At 46.7% G+C, this 13804-nt stretch overlaps 1 protein-coding gene across 1 annotated transcript in view; it reads right to left on the reverse strand.

The window, feature by feature from the left end:
• The window catches only part of DYSF (dysferlin), a 123448-nt gene that overhangs the window by 100489 nt on the left and 9155 nt on the right, over nucleotides 1-13804 (reverse strand). Inside the window, exons 2-3 of the mRNA XM_081960009.1 lie at nucleotides 6936-6991; nucleotides 3163-3254 (exon numbers count right to left, since the gene is read on the reverse strand). Coding sequence (XP_081816135.1) covers nucleotides 3163-3254; nucleotides 6936-6991 — 148 coding nt within the window. The remainder of the gene's footprint in view (nucleotides 1-3162; nucleotides 3255-6935; nucleotides 6992-13804) is intronic.

Raw genomic sequence — 13804 nt, forward strand, 5'->3', positions numbered from 1 at the left:
TACATATATACATTATATATATTTTATAATGCAACACAATACAATAGCAGAGTTGGAAGGGACTTTGGAGGTCTTCTAGTCCAACCCCCTGCCTAGGCAGGAAACCCTACACCACCTCAGACAAATGGCTATCCAACATCTTCTTAAAGACTTCCAGTGATGAGGCAACCACAAATTCTGGTGTCAAGCTGTTCCAGTGGTTAATTGTTCTAACTGTCAGGAAGTTTCTCTCAGTTCTAAGTTGCTTCTCTCCTTGATTAGTTTCCACCCATTGCTTCTTGTTCTGCCCTCAGGTGCCTTGGAGAATAGCTTGACTCCCTCTTCTTTGTGGCAACCCCTGAGATATTGGAATAATGCTATCATGTCTCCCCTAGTCCTTCTTTCTCTTAAGCTAAACATACCTAGTTCCTGCAACCGTTCTTCATATGTTTTAGTCTCCAGTCCCCTAATCATCTTTGTTGCTCTTCTCTGCACTCTTTCTAGAGTCTCCACATCTTTTCTACATCGTGGCGACCAAAACTGAATGCAGTATTCCAAGTGTGGCCTTCCCAAGGCCTTGTAAAGTGGTATTAACCCTTCATGTGACCTTGATTCTCTCCCTCTGTTGATGCAGCCTAGAACTGTGTTGGCTTTTTTGGCAGCTGCTGCACACTGCTGGCTCATATTTAAATGGTTGTCCACTAGGACTCCAAGATCCCTTTCACAGTTACTACTACTGAGTAAGGTATCACCTATACTGTACCTGTGCATTCCGTTTTTGCTGCCTAAATGTAGAACCTTAGTCTTTTCACCATTGAATTTCATTTTATTAGATAGTGCCCAATGTTCAAGTTTGTCAAGATCCTTCTGTATCTTAAGCCTATCTTCTGGAGCGTTGGCTATTCCTGCCAGCTTGGTGTCATCTGCAAATTTGATGAGTTCCCCATTTATTCCCTCATCCAAATCATTGATGAAGATGTTGAAGAGTACTGGGCCTAAAACAGAGCCTTGGGGTACTCCACTGCATACTTCCCTCCATGTAGATGCAGTTCCATTGAGGACTACACGTTGAGTGTGGTTGGTCAGCCAGTTACCAATCCATCTGGTGGTGATGCTGTCTAACCCACATTCTTCTACTTTATCTAGTAGTAGGTTATGGTCTACCTTATCAAAAGCCTTACTGAAGTCCAAGTAAACTATATCGACGGCATTCCTCTGGTCCACTAATTTTGTCACATTATCAAAGAATGCCATAAGATTAGTCTGGCATGATCTGTTTTTGACCACTACTCTCTGCTTTCAGCTTAAACTCTGATATGTGGATAATCCAGGAAGCAGGAAAAACATTTTCCCCCAAATCTCAGTTTATCAACCAAATCCCATAAATGGACCCTCCTGACGAGGAATTAACCTGGGCAGGAAACATGGAATTTTTCCAAGACTGGCTTTGAAAAGGAAGGGGGGGGATAGTCTTGCGGGACACTTTGCTCCTGTTCCAGCCGTGGCCAAAGCCATCCCCAGAGTCATTTCTAGCCAGGAGACGGGCAGAATCCTTGGGTCCTCCAGGGGTCACTTCCCTTCTCGTTTCCCAGCATTGTTTAGCGGAGACGGAGACGTTTCCCCCCCCAAAGCCCCTTCCTGTTGCTTTGGCCTGGCTGGGCTGGAGGGACCAGGGGATCTCCCAGGGAGCGCCCCAAAAGAGGCTCCCCCCTGCTCAGTTCCAGGGAGCAGGAGAAGGGGGGACACCCCCCCACCCCCCAGGGGCTTCGTCCTTCCCTTTGGGAAGGGACATTTCAGGGCCTCGCCCGTCACGGGGGGGGGGGAGGTCCAGTCTGACCCAGCTTTTGGCACCAGGTTTAACTTTTGCAGATGGTCAAGAAAAGTCAAAGCGGCAGGAAAAATGTGGCTCGAGGTTGAAATGACAGGTCCTTGAGGCTGATGGCTTTCTTGCAGACGTTTCATGACCCAACTAGGGAACAACATCAGGGCTAGAAGGGAAGGGGGATTGTGGAGACAAGGAGGGAGGAGTGGGGGAAGGAAAAAGACTGTGGGGTCCTTGGTGCTCTCTGAGCTCAGCTGTTTTCTGGCAGACGTTTCATGACCCAACTAGAGAACATGATCAGGACTAGAAGGGAATGGGGTTTGCTCTCATTTTACATACATATTTTATACATATATAATATGTACTTTATGTGTATTGCTCTCATTTTGTTTATAGACATATAGCAATAGCCGCTGTTGATTCTCCTGAAATTTGGGTGCAAATTCATGACCCATTTCCAGAGAAGTCAAATGCTTTGAGCCAGATGAGTTTTTGCAACTTTCTTTTTACCTTTTTAAATACAGTCATTTAAGCAGCATTCAATCAACCTGGCCTCCTTCCAAATTTTTCATTTTTGTACACAGTTTTTATAGTTTGTCGACTAGGGCTGTTTCAACAAACAAGCCCCACCCACCACCCAAGCTGTTACAACACGAAACAACAACGGACACACAGCCAACACCAATCAGCACCAATCTACCAACCATGTTATAACCACACAACCAATCATTCCACTTACTGAAACAAAGCCAGCACTCCACACACACCCCCACCAAGATTTATAGAAAGACAGCAGCTCCGATCACGCTTTAAGCCCAAAACCCAGCCTGAAGATGGCGAGTGAGATCTCACCGAAACGTTGCCAAGACAATCTCAATCTTACACGGGAAAAGACCTGAATACAACAAAACCAGCATACCTACACCTGTGAAAATCTATAGCGCCCTCTGCACATGCTCAACAGACAGTATTTTCAAAGTGAGGAGCAAACAGTTCTACACGCTCTAGGTCAAAGTGAGAACCAGCTAATAAACTCTGCAAAGCAGAGACGAACCCCAAGTGGGGCTCTGTTCACACCTTGGTGTTCACCATATTGACGTTTTTGTGACGCTGTTAGACGTTCTGTTTATACAGAGCACCACACAGAGCACACACAGAGCACAGCCACCATGTGATTTACTGCTCAATTACTGGTATTGAACTCTAACAAAAGAGCATAGAGTACGCTAGATACCACAAGTCCAAACTTGTAAACGCTGCCATCTAGAGTCTAAATATCACTGTAGCTGTTCCATGAAAGTGCATGTCAACCATAAATTCCAACGGACACACGCAAAGACATACATTCCTGGGAGCCCCACCTGTTTCTGCCCATGGTTTCATGATCCTTGACCACCACATGGAGCTCAGCATTCTGGTCCAATGGGACACCTTTCAGGTCCCACTCGAAGCCCTAAGAGAAGACGGGAGAAATGTTGGAGGAAGTTCAGAACAGAAATTGAATCTGAAGTAGGTTGGTTGGTTCATTGATTGATTGATCGATCGATTTAGCAGATGCTGAACCAAAAGGACTCAAGCCACCCCATAAGACCTGGTCAATCCTCAATAGTGTTGGAACTCAACATGGCAAAGAAGGACTAGGGGGTAACATGATAAGCAGATAAGATTCCAATATTGGGGGGGGGGGATGCCACTGAGAAGAGGGGGTCCACCTATTCTCCAAGGCACCCAAAGGCAGGACGAGAAGCAACGGATGGAAACCAATCAAGGGCAGAATAACAGAGGTGGAAGGGACCTTGGAGGTCTTCTAGTCCAGCCCCCTGCTCAAGTAGGAGAACCTTTATCATTTCAGACAAGAGGCTGTTCAGTCTCTTCTTAAAAGCCTCCAGTGATGGAGAGCCCACAACTTCTGAAGTCAAGGCGTCCCTCTGGTCAATTGTCCCCACTGTCAGGAAGTTTCTCCCCAAATCCCTCAAATGCTTCTCTCCTTGAGGAGTTTCCATCCGTTGCTTCTCGTCCCGCCTTCGGGTGCTTTGGAGAATAGGTGGAGCCCCTCCCCCTTCTTTGGGGCAGCCCCTCAGACATTGCAAGACTGCTTATCACGTCACCTCAAAAGGTCCCCCATTTCAGTTCACCGAAAGCAGCAATGGGTGCCCAGCTCTGGACAAAGCTTTCGGTCCTCCTCACTGATTTCCTCCCACCCTCCCCCCTGCCCCCAAGGAAATTTAATCAGCAACTCAGATTCCCAGCCAGATGACCTAAAAGTTTCCTACTCCTAAGAGGATGTGTGATAAACAGACACTATTGTCAGGGTGTGTCCCTGCCAAAGGAAACCCTAATTTAGTTCTAAACACTTCTCTCTTTATTGTCTCGCTTTAAGGGTGAAGTTAAGTGTTCCCGGGGAGAAGGAAGAGGAAGGGATGATAAAGAGAGGAAGCTGACAATCCTGGCTTCCCCAGGGGAACAGAAACTGACATTGGGGGGGGGGGGTTGTTCGGAGGGGCATCTAGAAAACTTTGAAGTAATCACAAACACACAACTCACGAGGAGCAGCAAAGACGGGGCAGGAGCTGCAGGCGGGAACTATTTCACGAGGGGCATCCCAGGGGATGGAATCCCTTCTATTTCATAAAATGGTAAAAACCGCTTTACTTACAGGTCAGGTAGTCCTCTATTTACAATGGTTCATTTAGTGACAGTTCAAAGTTCCTTATGGAAAAAGCGACTGATGGCCGGTTTTCACACTTAACGACCGTTGCAGCTTCCCCGCAGTCAGAATTTGGACGCCTGGTGACCGGACTCATATTTACGACGATTGCAGCGTCCTGAGGTCACTTTTCTGACCAAGCAGTGTCAATGGGGAAGCCAGATTTGCCCTACAACGGGTGACTAATTCAAAGACTGCGGTGATTCACTTAACAACGGTGGCAAGAAAAGTCGTAAAATGGGGGCAAAGCTGTCTCATTTGACAACTGACATTTTGGGCTCATTTGTGGTCATAGGCCGAGGACCACCAGCATACTGTAACTTCTGTAGGGATCCAGTACGCCCACTTCATAATGCCTCCCCTGCTGAAATTCTCAGGAAACCCCAAACATTCCATGTGCCATTGCTTGTTATTGGATTGGCCCAACGTAATTTCTTTGAATATCCAATAGTTTTTTATTAAGTTATAAAGTATTATAAAATACAAAAGCAAATAAGAGGACAGTGAGGGGGAAGGGAAAGGAGGAAAGAAAAGTGAGGAAGGCTAGAAGAAGAAAAAGAAGCGGAGAAAAAATTGAAACTTTTGACACTATATATAGAATAGAATAGAATAGAATAGAATAGAATAGAATAGAATAGAATAGAAGAGAATAGAATAGAATAGAATAGAATAGAATAGAATAGAATAGAATAGAATAGAATAGAATAGAATAGAATAGAAGAGTTGGAAGGGACCTTGGAGGACTTCTAGTCCAACCACTCTGCTTAGGCAGGAAACCGTACATCATTTCAGTCCAATGTCTTCTTAAAGACTTCCAGTGTTGGGGCATTCACAACTTCTGGAGGCAACTTCTGTTCCACTGGTTAATTGTTCTCATTGTCAGGAAGTTTCTCCTCAGTTCTAAGTTGCTTCTCTCCTTGATTAGTTTCCACCCATTGCTTCTTGTTCTGCCCTCAGGTGCCTTGGATAATAGTTTGACTCCCTCTTCTTTGTGGCAGCCCCTGAGATATTGGAAGACTGCTATCATGTCTCCCCATGTCCTTCTTTCTATTAAGCTAGACATACCTAGTTCTTGCAACCGTTCTTCATATGTTTTAGTCTCCAGTCCCCTAATCATCTTTGTTGCTCTTCTCTGCACTCTTTCTAGAGTCTCCATACCTTTTTTAATATATATATGTTGACAGCAGCAAGACTACTGTATGCCCCAAAATGGAAGGACACTTTGATCTCTACCACGGATGAGTAAAGGGTGTAGAAGCGGATGGAGTTGGCTGAAATGGCAAAACTGACCATTTGGATTAAAGAAAAGAACATTCCTTCTTTTGTTTCCACGTGGAAACCGCTTCTGAACATCAGGCTTGATGTGGAAAAGAATGAAACTTTGATTTGGGGTTTTGCAGATGAGATTGATCAATTTTCATGCTGTTATGGTAAATCAAGACGTTCTAATTTGTTGTTAAGGACTTATTCTACTTTAACAGAGAGAGTCAGAAGTCAATGCTTCTTTTTCCTTTTCTTCCTCTCTCCTTCCTCACTTTTATTCCCCCGATGTAACTTCTTCTTTTTTACAGTTTTATTATTTTTTAGTTACAAAAACAAACATTCCATCTTTCCTTACACAGTGCACCGTCTGGGTACAAACACCTCTGTGTAACATCGTTCCTCTTTTGCCACATCTTTCACTTTCATATTAACATTCTTTCTCTAAGTTTAGTATTATAATATATTAAGCATTTAAACGTTATGGAACTCTCCATTTTTCTTCTTAATATCTTCTGGTAATATCATATCAACATTAAACATCATTATTCTCATACACATGCTAACAGTTTTCATCTTATTTATATCTGTTTCTAACTATATTATCTACTTATTTTTTAGCTTTCTTCCTTTCCAATTTCCTTTTTTTTTCTCCAAATGTGTTATATCTGCATATAAAATGTGTTAAACTGTCTGCAAAATTAGGGGAGTTTTGACTGCCCACTGACCATCCACCAGTAATTGGAATATATTGTGGTCTTTTTTATTATCATTATGATTTTTAATGCTTCTTCTTTATAATTCTGCCCTGGGACCATAATAACAATTTGATTTTTCATGTGGGCCTCATTCTCCCTGCCTAAAAGGGATGGACCTGCTGCTTAATGCGGCAGTTCTCAACCTGTGGGTCGGGACCCCTTTGGGGGCTGAACGACCCTTTCACAGGGGTCGCCTAAGACTATCGGAAAACACATATTTTCGATGGTCTTAGGAACCGAGACACCAATTTTACGGTTGGGGGGGGTCACTACAGCATGAGGAACTGTATTAAAGGGTCGCGGCATTGGGAAGGTTGAGAACCCCTGGCTTAATGGGTCGCTCGGAGGAAGGAAGACAAACATGCAGATTTTGAGATCTGTGTTCGGATGGTGCCAGAGACAGACTCACCTCGTTCCAGACGGGGTTGGTGTTGTTCTTGATCACCTTTGTTCTCTTTTTCACTCCTAAAAGAGAGCAGAGCGAGTGAGCAAGATGAGTGCACGGGCACACACACACACACACACACACAGTTCCAAAAATATTCTTGCAGTCAGAAGTCGGGGGTGGAGGGAAGTCAGAGCAAAGGATTTGGTCCATGTACTATCTGAATGTGATTCGCTTAACAACCGTTCTTGCTTAGCAATACAAATTCTGATCCCAATTGCGGTCGTAAGTAGAGGATTATCAGTAGGAATCCCCGTAGCTGCGGAACCTATCAACAAAAGTTGACACCAAGAAGAAAGCAACATTCCCAACAATGCTGGCAAGGCCCCTGTGTGCAAATAGAGAACACACACCCCTCCCTTCTAGCACTGATGATGTTACCTAGTTGGGTCATGAAACATCTGCAAGAAAACCACCAAGCTCGGAGAGGATCAAGGGCCCCTCAGTCCTTTGCTTTATGCTCCTCCTCCTGCAAACCCCACCCCCTTCTTGGTAGAAGCCCCTCAAATACTGGAAGGCTGCTCTCATGTCCCCCCCAGTCCTTCTTTTCTCTAGACTGGCCAAACCCAAATCCTGCAACCGTCCTTCGTATGTTTTGGTCTCCAGGCCTTTTAACCTCCCAGTTGCTCTTCTCTGCACTTTCCCCAAAGTCTCAACCTATTTTTTGTAATGTGGGGACACGTCCAGGGTCCTGGGACCCCTTGCTTACAGGTGAATCTTGGATGGTCAAACTAGCTTTGTCTGAATTGGAAGCCGTTGCTTGGAGAGGGTTAACACAGCTCATCTGGCAGTTGCTCCAAATTCTATCTTGGGCTGCTCTCTTACGTGCCGAATGTTTCCTTCGACCAGCCCATAAATTAAGCAAAGCGTCTCAGCTCCGGCCGAAACACGGAGAGCCCCTTGGAGGTTGGGCCAAGCGCCTTGGCCAACGCCGGGCACTGCTGGAACATCCCAAAGGAAAAGGAAGTGACTCCTAAATCAGGACCCCAGAACAATAGAAGGGACTCCAGGGCCAAAGGCTGGTGGAAGGTCCGTCTGGGGCAGCTGCAGCCGGACCCTCCCTTCCTTCGTCTCCCCCTCCCCCTCTCCTCCTTCAGCAGTTGAACTGAAGGCAGCTACTATATATGGTCACTCGGCAGCTGTTCCCAGAAGAGATGAACAGCAATATGTGTTTAAAAGGATTTGCAGGAATGGAAGGGAAGGGAACAGAATGGGATACAATGGGATAGGATAGGAAAGGATAGGGGGGTGCTGACTGGGGAATTCATGGAGCTGAAGTCCACAAGGAGACCCTTCCTGGTCTGACCCCACCTTGTCTCCCTTATCAATGTATGTTGTTGTTATTAGTATTTTATAGTTTCATTCTTCTTTCAATAACTCTTGGACCCACTCAGAATGCTCCAATTCTAAGGCAGATCAAAAGTAATGAAATCAAACTCTCCCCAATGTGATGAGAATAGAATAGAAATAAGAATGAAGGAATAGAATAGAATAATGGAATGGAATAGAGAATAGAGAATAGAACAGGAACAGAACAGAACAGAATAGAATTCTTTATTGGCCAAGTGTGATTGGCCACACAAGGAATTTGTCTTTGGTGCAGATGCTCTCAGTGTACATAAAAATACATTCATCAAGAATCATAAGATACAACACTTAGCGATAGTCATAGGATACTAAATAAGCAATCAAAATCACACTAGGAAACTAAATAAAACAATATAAATAATAAAGATACAAGCAACAAGGTTATAGCCATAAGTGGGAAGAGAGAGGTCCTAGGAAGGATGAGAAGAATAATAGTAATACGATCTTAGTAGATAATTTGACAGGGTTGTGGGAATTAGTTGTTTAGCAGAGTGATGGCATGGGAGGAAAACCGTCCCTGTGTCCATTTGGTGTGTAATGCCGTATGGCATCATTTTGAGGGTAGGAGTTGAAACATTTTGAGGGTAGGATGTGAGGGGCCTGTAGATGTTTTCACAGGCCTCTTTTTGACTCGTGCAGTGTCCAGGCCCTCAATGGAAGGCAGGTTGGTAGCCACTGGTTTTTCTGCAGTTCTAAAGGAGGAATATAAACTGAACTGATCATCCCCAGCATCTCCCTAGGAACAGATAAAGACTAAACTCAGTAACGTACAAGATGGGTGGCAAATAAATTGAATGAATAAATAATAAACATGTGAATAGCAGAATAACAGAGTTGGAAGGGGTCTGGGAGGTCTTCTAGTCCAACCCCCGCTGTTGTGAATACATTAGTTTTTATTGTTTTGCCGAGTTATTTATTTCACTTGCAACAATCTGAATATTTTCTTTTTAGGTAAAGGTAAAGGTTCCCCTTGCACATATGTGCTAGTTGTTCCTGACTCTAGGGGGCGGTGCTCATCTCCGTTTCAAAGCCGAAGAGCCAGCGCTGTCCGAAGGCGTCTCCGTGGTCATGTGGCCGGCATGACTCAACGCCAAAGGCGCACGGAACGCTGTTCCCTTCCCACCAAAGGTGGTTCCTATTTTTCTACTTGCATTTTTTAAAGTGCTTTCGAACTGCTGGGTTGGCAGAAGCCGGGACGAGTCACGGGAGCTCACTCTGTTAAGTGGCCCTAGGGATTCGAACCGCCGAACTGCTGAACTTTCTGATCGACAAGCTCAGCGTCTTAGCCACTGAGCCACCGCGTCACTTGACTTGACGTTCTTTTTACTTAGGATAAGTATGTTGCGGTTTCTTCTCCGTTCTTATTTTCCAGGGCTATTTCCACCTTCGGCTGGTCAAAGAGCAGACTGCAATTGTGATCCCTGCTGGGTCTCCAGCCGAAGAGGCTGGGAGCAAAAATAGAGGTGGCCCCATTTAGCCCAGGCTCTCTCCTTTCACCCAGGGGGGAGGAGGGGGAGGCAGGCCGCCAGGCTTTCTCTTGCAGGATTCCTTGGCTTCCTCCCCCGCCCCCCCCTGCCCCCCCCCAGCCCCGACTCTCCTGCAACCGAAACTGCAACCTGCATTTCTGAATCTCAGGACCCCCCCCCCCCCTGCCCAAGAGTGCCAGGCCTAACATTCCCCCAGAGGAGGAAAAGGTGCTTGGGATCTCTGGAGGAAGAAGACGGCAGACAGGCAGGCGGTCAAAGAGACAGGCAGCTGGACAGATGACCGCTCCACAGGGCGTAAGGGGGGCTGTGAGAACCCAGGACAACGGACAAGGCCAGAGTGCTGTTAAAGCCAGGGCCTCACTTGGGTTACTTCAGCCAACTAGGCTGAAGTTAGTTGGGGATTCACCTGAACACATATACACTCTCTTCTTTCTTACTTTCTTTCTTTCTTTCTTTCTTTCTTTCTTTCTTTCTTTCTTCTTCCTTCCTTTCCATCCTTCCTTCTCTTCCTCTGTGTTGAAGTTAGTTGAGAGTTCACCTGAACACATACACACATTTTCTTTCTTTCTTTTCTTTTCTTTTCTTTTCTTTTCTTTTCTTTCTTTCTTTCTTTCTTTCTTTCTTTTCTTTCTTTCTTTCATTTCCTTCTTTCTTTTTCTTTCTTCCTCTTCCCTTCTCTTCCTCTATGTTGGTTAGTTGGGAGCTCACATGAAATATACTTTATTGCTTTCTTTCTTTCCTTCCTTCCTTCCTTCCTTCCTTCCTTCCCTTTCCTTCCTTCCTTCCTTCCTTCCTTCCTTCCTTCCTTCCTTCCTTCCTTCCTTACCTTTCTTACCTGTCACTTCTTTCAGTGCAGCTGTAACTTTGAATGGTCATTAAATGAATGTTTGTATACTTGTATAAATTACAATTCTCCTTCTCTCTCTCTCTCTCTCTCACACACACACACACACACACACACACACACACACACAGACACACACACACTGAGAGAGGGGGGAGAGGGAGGGAGAGGGGAGAGGGGGAGAGAGAAGGAGAGAGCAAGAGAGAGGGGGAGAAAGAGAGATAAGGAGAAAGAGAGAAAGAGAGGGGGGAGAGAAGAGAGAAAGAGAGAGGGAGAAAGAAAGAGAGGGAGAGAGAGAGAAAGAGGGGGGAGAGATGGAGAGAGGGAGAAAGAGAAAGATAGAAAGAGGGAGGGAGGGAGAGAAATATAGAGAGGGAAAGGGGAGAGGGGGGAGAGAGAAAGAGAGAGAGAAGGAGAGAGAGAGGAGAGGAAAGAGAGCAAACAGGTATTTCCCATCCTAGTGCAGCCTCCTTCTGCAACCAGACTCTTGGTTCTTCCAGGGGAAATCAGCCTGGCCGTGTTTCGCGTTCTCTCCGCTATCAAGGGAGCCGTTTTTTTAAAAGACCAAATAAGGCACATAATTGGAGGAAATTGGCCCTGATTAATCAGAAATGAAGGACGAGGCCCGCCTGCCACCATCCCTGGAAGAAGAGAAAGTTGGCGATTTTGCACTCCTCTTCCTGAGAAAACATCGGCTCCCGCTCGGGAACGAACAAAAATGAAATTCCCCCTTTCCCCTGTCGTTTTCCCTAACCTAAAAGGGCCACCGGCTTCCTCTCGAAACAGGGGGGCTCCTGCAAAACCCCTACGAAGGAACGAGCGAAGGGAGCACAAAGGTTCCCCCTGGAAGAAAACTTGCCCTGTTCAGGAAGGGGGGCAGGGATATCCCCCCCAAAAAGAGCATCAGATGCACTGCAGAGAAAGCGTGTTTTCCCTCTCCTTCCTCTCTCCCAATCACCCATCAATGGAAGCAACCATCAGCCAAGGATGCCCCATCTTTTCAGGCTGGGTGAGATGGTTATTGTTGTTCCATCAAGCCCTGGTCGCTCTCTGGTTTCAGGAGCCTCGTGTCTCCCAGACTGGCCTCCAGGAGCATCCCTAGGAGACCTTCTACGTTCCTACTTGCATCCTCAGGGCTTAGGAGCCAACGCCCTCTTTTGGGGATCGGGGCCTCTTTCACCTACATCTTTGCATGAAGTGCCCCAAATATTTCAGAGGAGACTGATCCTGGGGAGCAGGCTGGCTTTGGGTGACCGCTTATGTCACGTGGGGGTGTCTGTAGAGGTGGAACCCCAAAAGGCGGAAAATACAGCCATGCGGCTGATCCCCTATTTCTCTTTATTACAGCTTTAGATCCCGTTGCTGCCATCTTGACTTTTTTGACCTCCTGCAGACATCCTCCTGGCATGGCAACATGATTTCATTTTCTGATGTTCTCTGTTCTCCCTAAATTTCCTCGGCACCACAATCAAAGCAATCATTTTTCTTCCTTAGCCTTTCTGTTTGTGCAACTGTTACAACTACAAGTTTCTTCTTCTTGTTGTTGTTGTTAATTGCAAAGTCGTGTCTGACCCATTGCAACCCCATGGACAACGTTCCTCCCGGCCTTCCTGTCATCTACTATCCTCTGGAGTCCATTGACTGCTTGGGTGACTCCATCCAGCCACCTCCTTCTCTGCCGTCCCCTTCTTCTTCTTTTGCCCTCCATCCTTCCCAGCATGAGGCTCTTCTCCAGGGAGTCCTTCTTCCTTCTCCTTAGGTGGCAAAAGTCTTTGAGTTTCCTCTCCAGGATCTGGCCTTCTAAAGAGCAGCCAGGGTTGATCTCCTCTAGGACTGCGTGGGATTCAATTGTGTGTGGGGGGGGGCCCTCCACCGTGGCCTCTTTTTCCATGTTCCAGTCTGGAGACCATTTGTGCCAGCCAGCTCCTTTGCCAGGGTTGGAAGGAGAAGACCTCTGGCATCCTTCCTGGGAGGCCGTTCTCCAGGGGTGCCTCCTCTGAGCAAGTCTCAGCAGCTTCTGGAGCCCAGGAGAAAAAGGAGGAGAACCAGGTGTCTCCACCGGAGCTGAGCTGAAGCCCCAGGAGACGAGAAGAGCCCAGGAGAGCCTGCCTTCGGGTGGTCTGGTGATGGTGGGCACCACAAAGTTCCTTCTGCCAAATTCACCCCATCGCAGCCTCTCCGGGAGCTGCTAAGACCTTCATCGCTTTCCTTCCGAGATCACAAACACCTTGCCCTCCGTTTCCCCCAACAGACCCTCAAAGCCCACCTTGCGGGAACTGAAGCCCCTTGATTGGAGCACCTTGTTTTTCAGGCTGTGGATGCGCCCGCAGGGCAGAGTTTAAGAAATCAACAGGGCAATGTCGGATAAATACCAGGCAGAGTTTTCATGACGTAAATATTTGAGGGCTCAGTGGTCAAATGAGGGGTCTTTGGTGCCCTCTGAACTTGGTTGTTGTTTTTCTTGCAGATGTTTCATTACCCAACTAGGGAACATCAGCAGGGCTGGAGTGAATGAAACATCTGCAAGGAAACAACCAACTCAGAGAGCAGCAAGACGGCCCCATCCTGGCTGCTGTGATGGCCATATCATGGCTGCTCTCTTCTTTGACCAGACCCTGAGAGGCTCAGGAGAGAGGAGAGGGGGCACGGAGGGCTCCATAAAGCCATAAAAGGTACCGTCACAGCTGCACCTGCCGCCTGCATGCACAACCTGTGGCTCTCTGGCAGGACCCATGGGGCACAGCCTCCGGGTGGCAGAATTCTTGGGACAATTCAAAGGCCTTCTCTTTGAAGCAGAGAAGGCAGCTGTGGAAGGAAGGGGGAGGGGGAAGGGGAGCTAAGATTCTTGGCATAACCCCCATACTCTGCCCATTGAAGAGGGAGCAGTTCTGTCCAATTGGGAAATTCTTACTCCTTCTTCTTACTATTTCCTTACTACCAGCTGCTCTCACCCTCCCGTCCCGTCCGCCCAAAGCACAGGCAAAACAGGATATCTAGGTGATTGATTGATCGATCGATTGAGTGATCGATTTTATTTAAAACATTTATAGAGCCGCCCAGCTTCCAACCGACTCTGAGCGGCTCCCAGTCAGAAGTTAGAACAGCCTACAAACACGCATGGCGACTATAAACGG

This window comes from Natrix helvetica (genome assembly GCF_964273705.1).
Source record: "Natrix helvetica genome assembly, chromosome: 7".
In the NCBI taxonomy this organism is placed as follows: Eukaryota; Metazoa; Chordata; class Lepidosauria; order Squamata; family Natricidae; genus Natrix; species Natrix helvetica.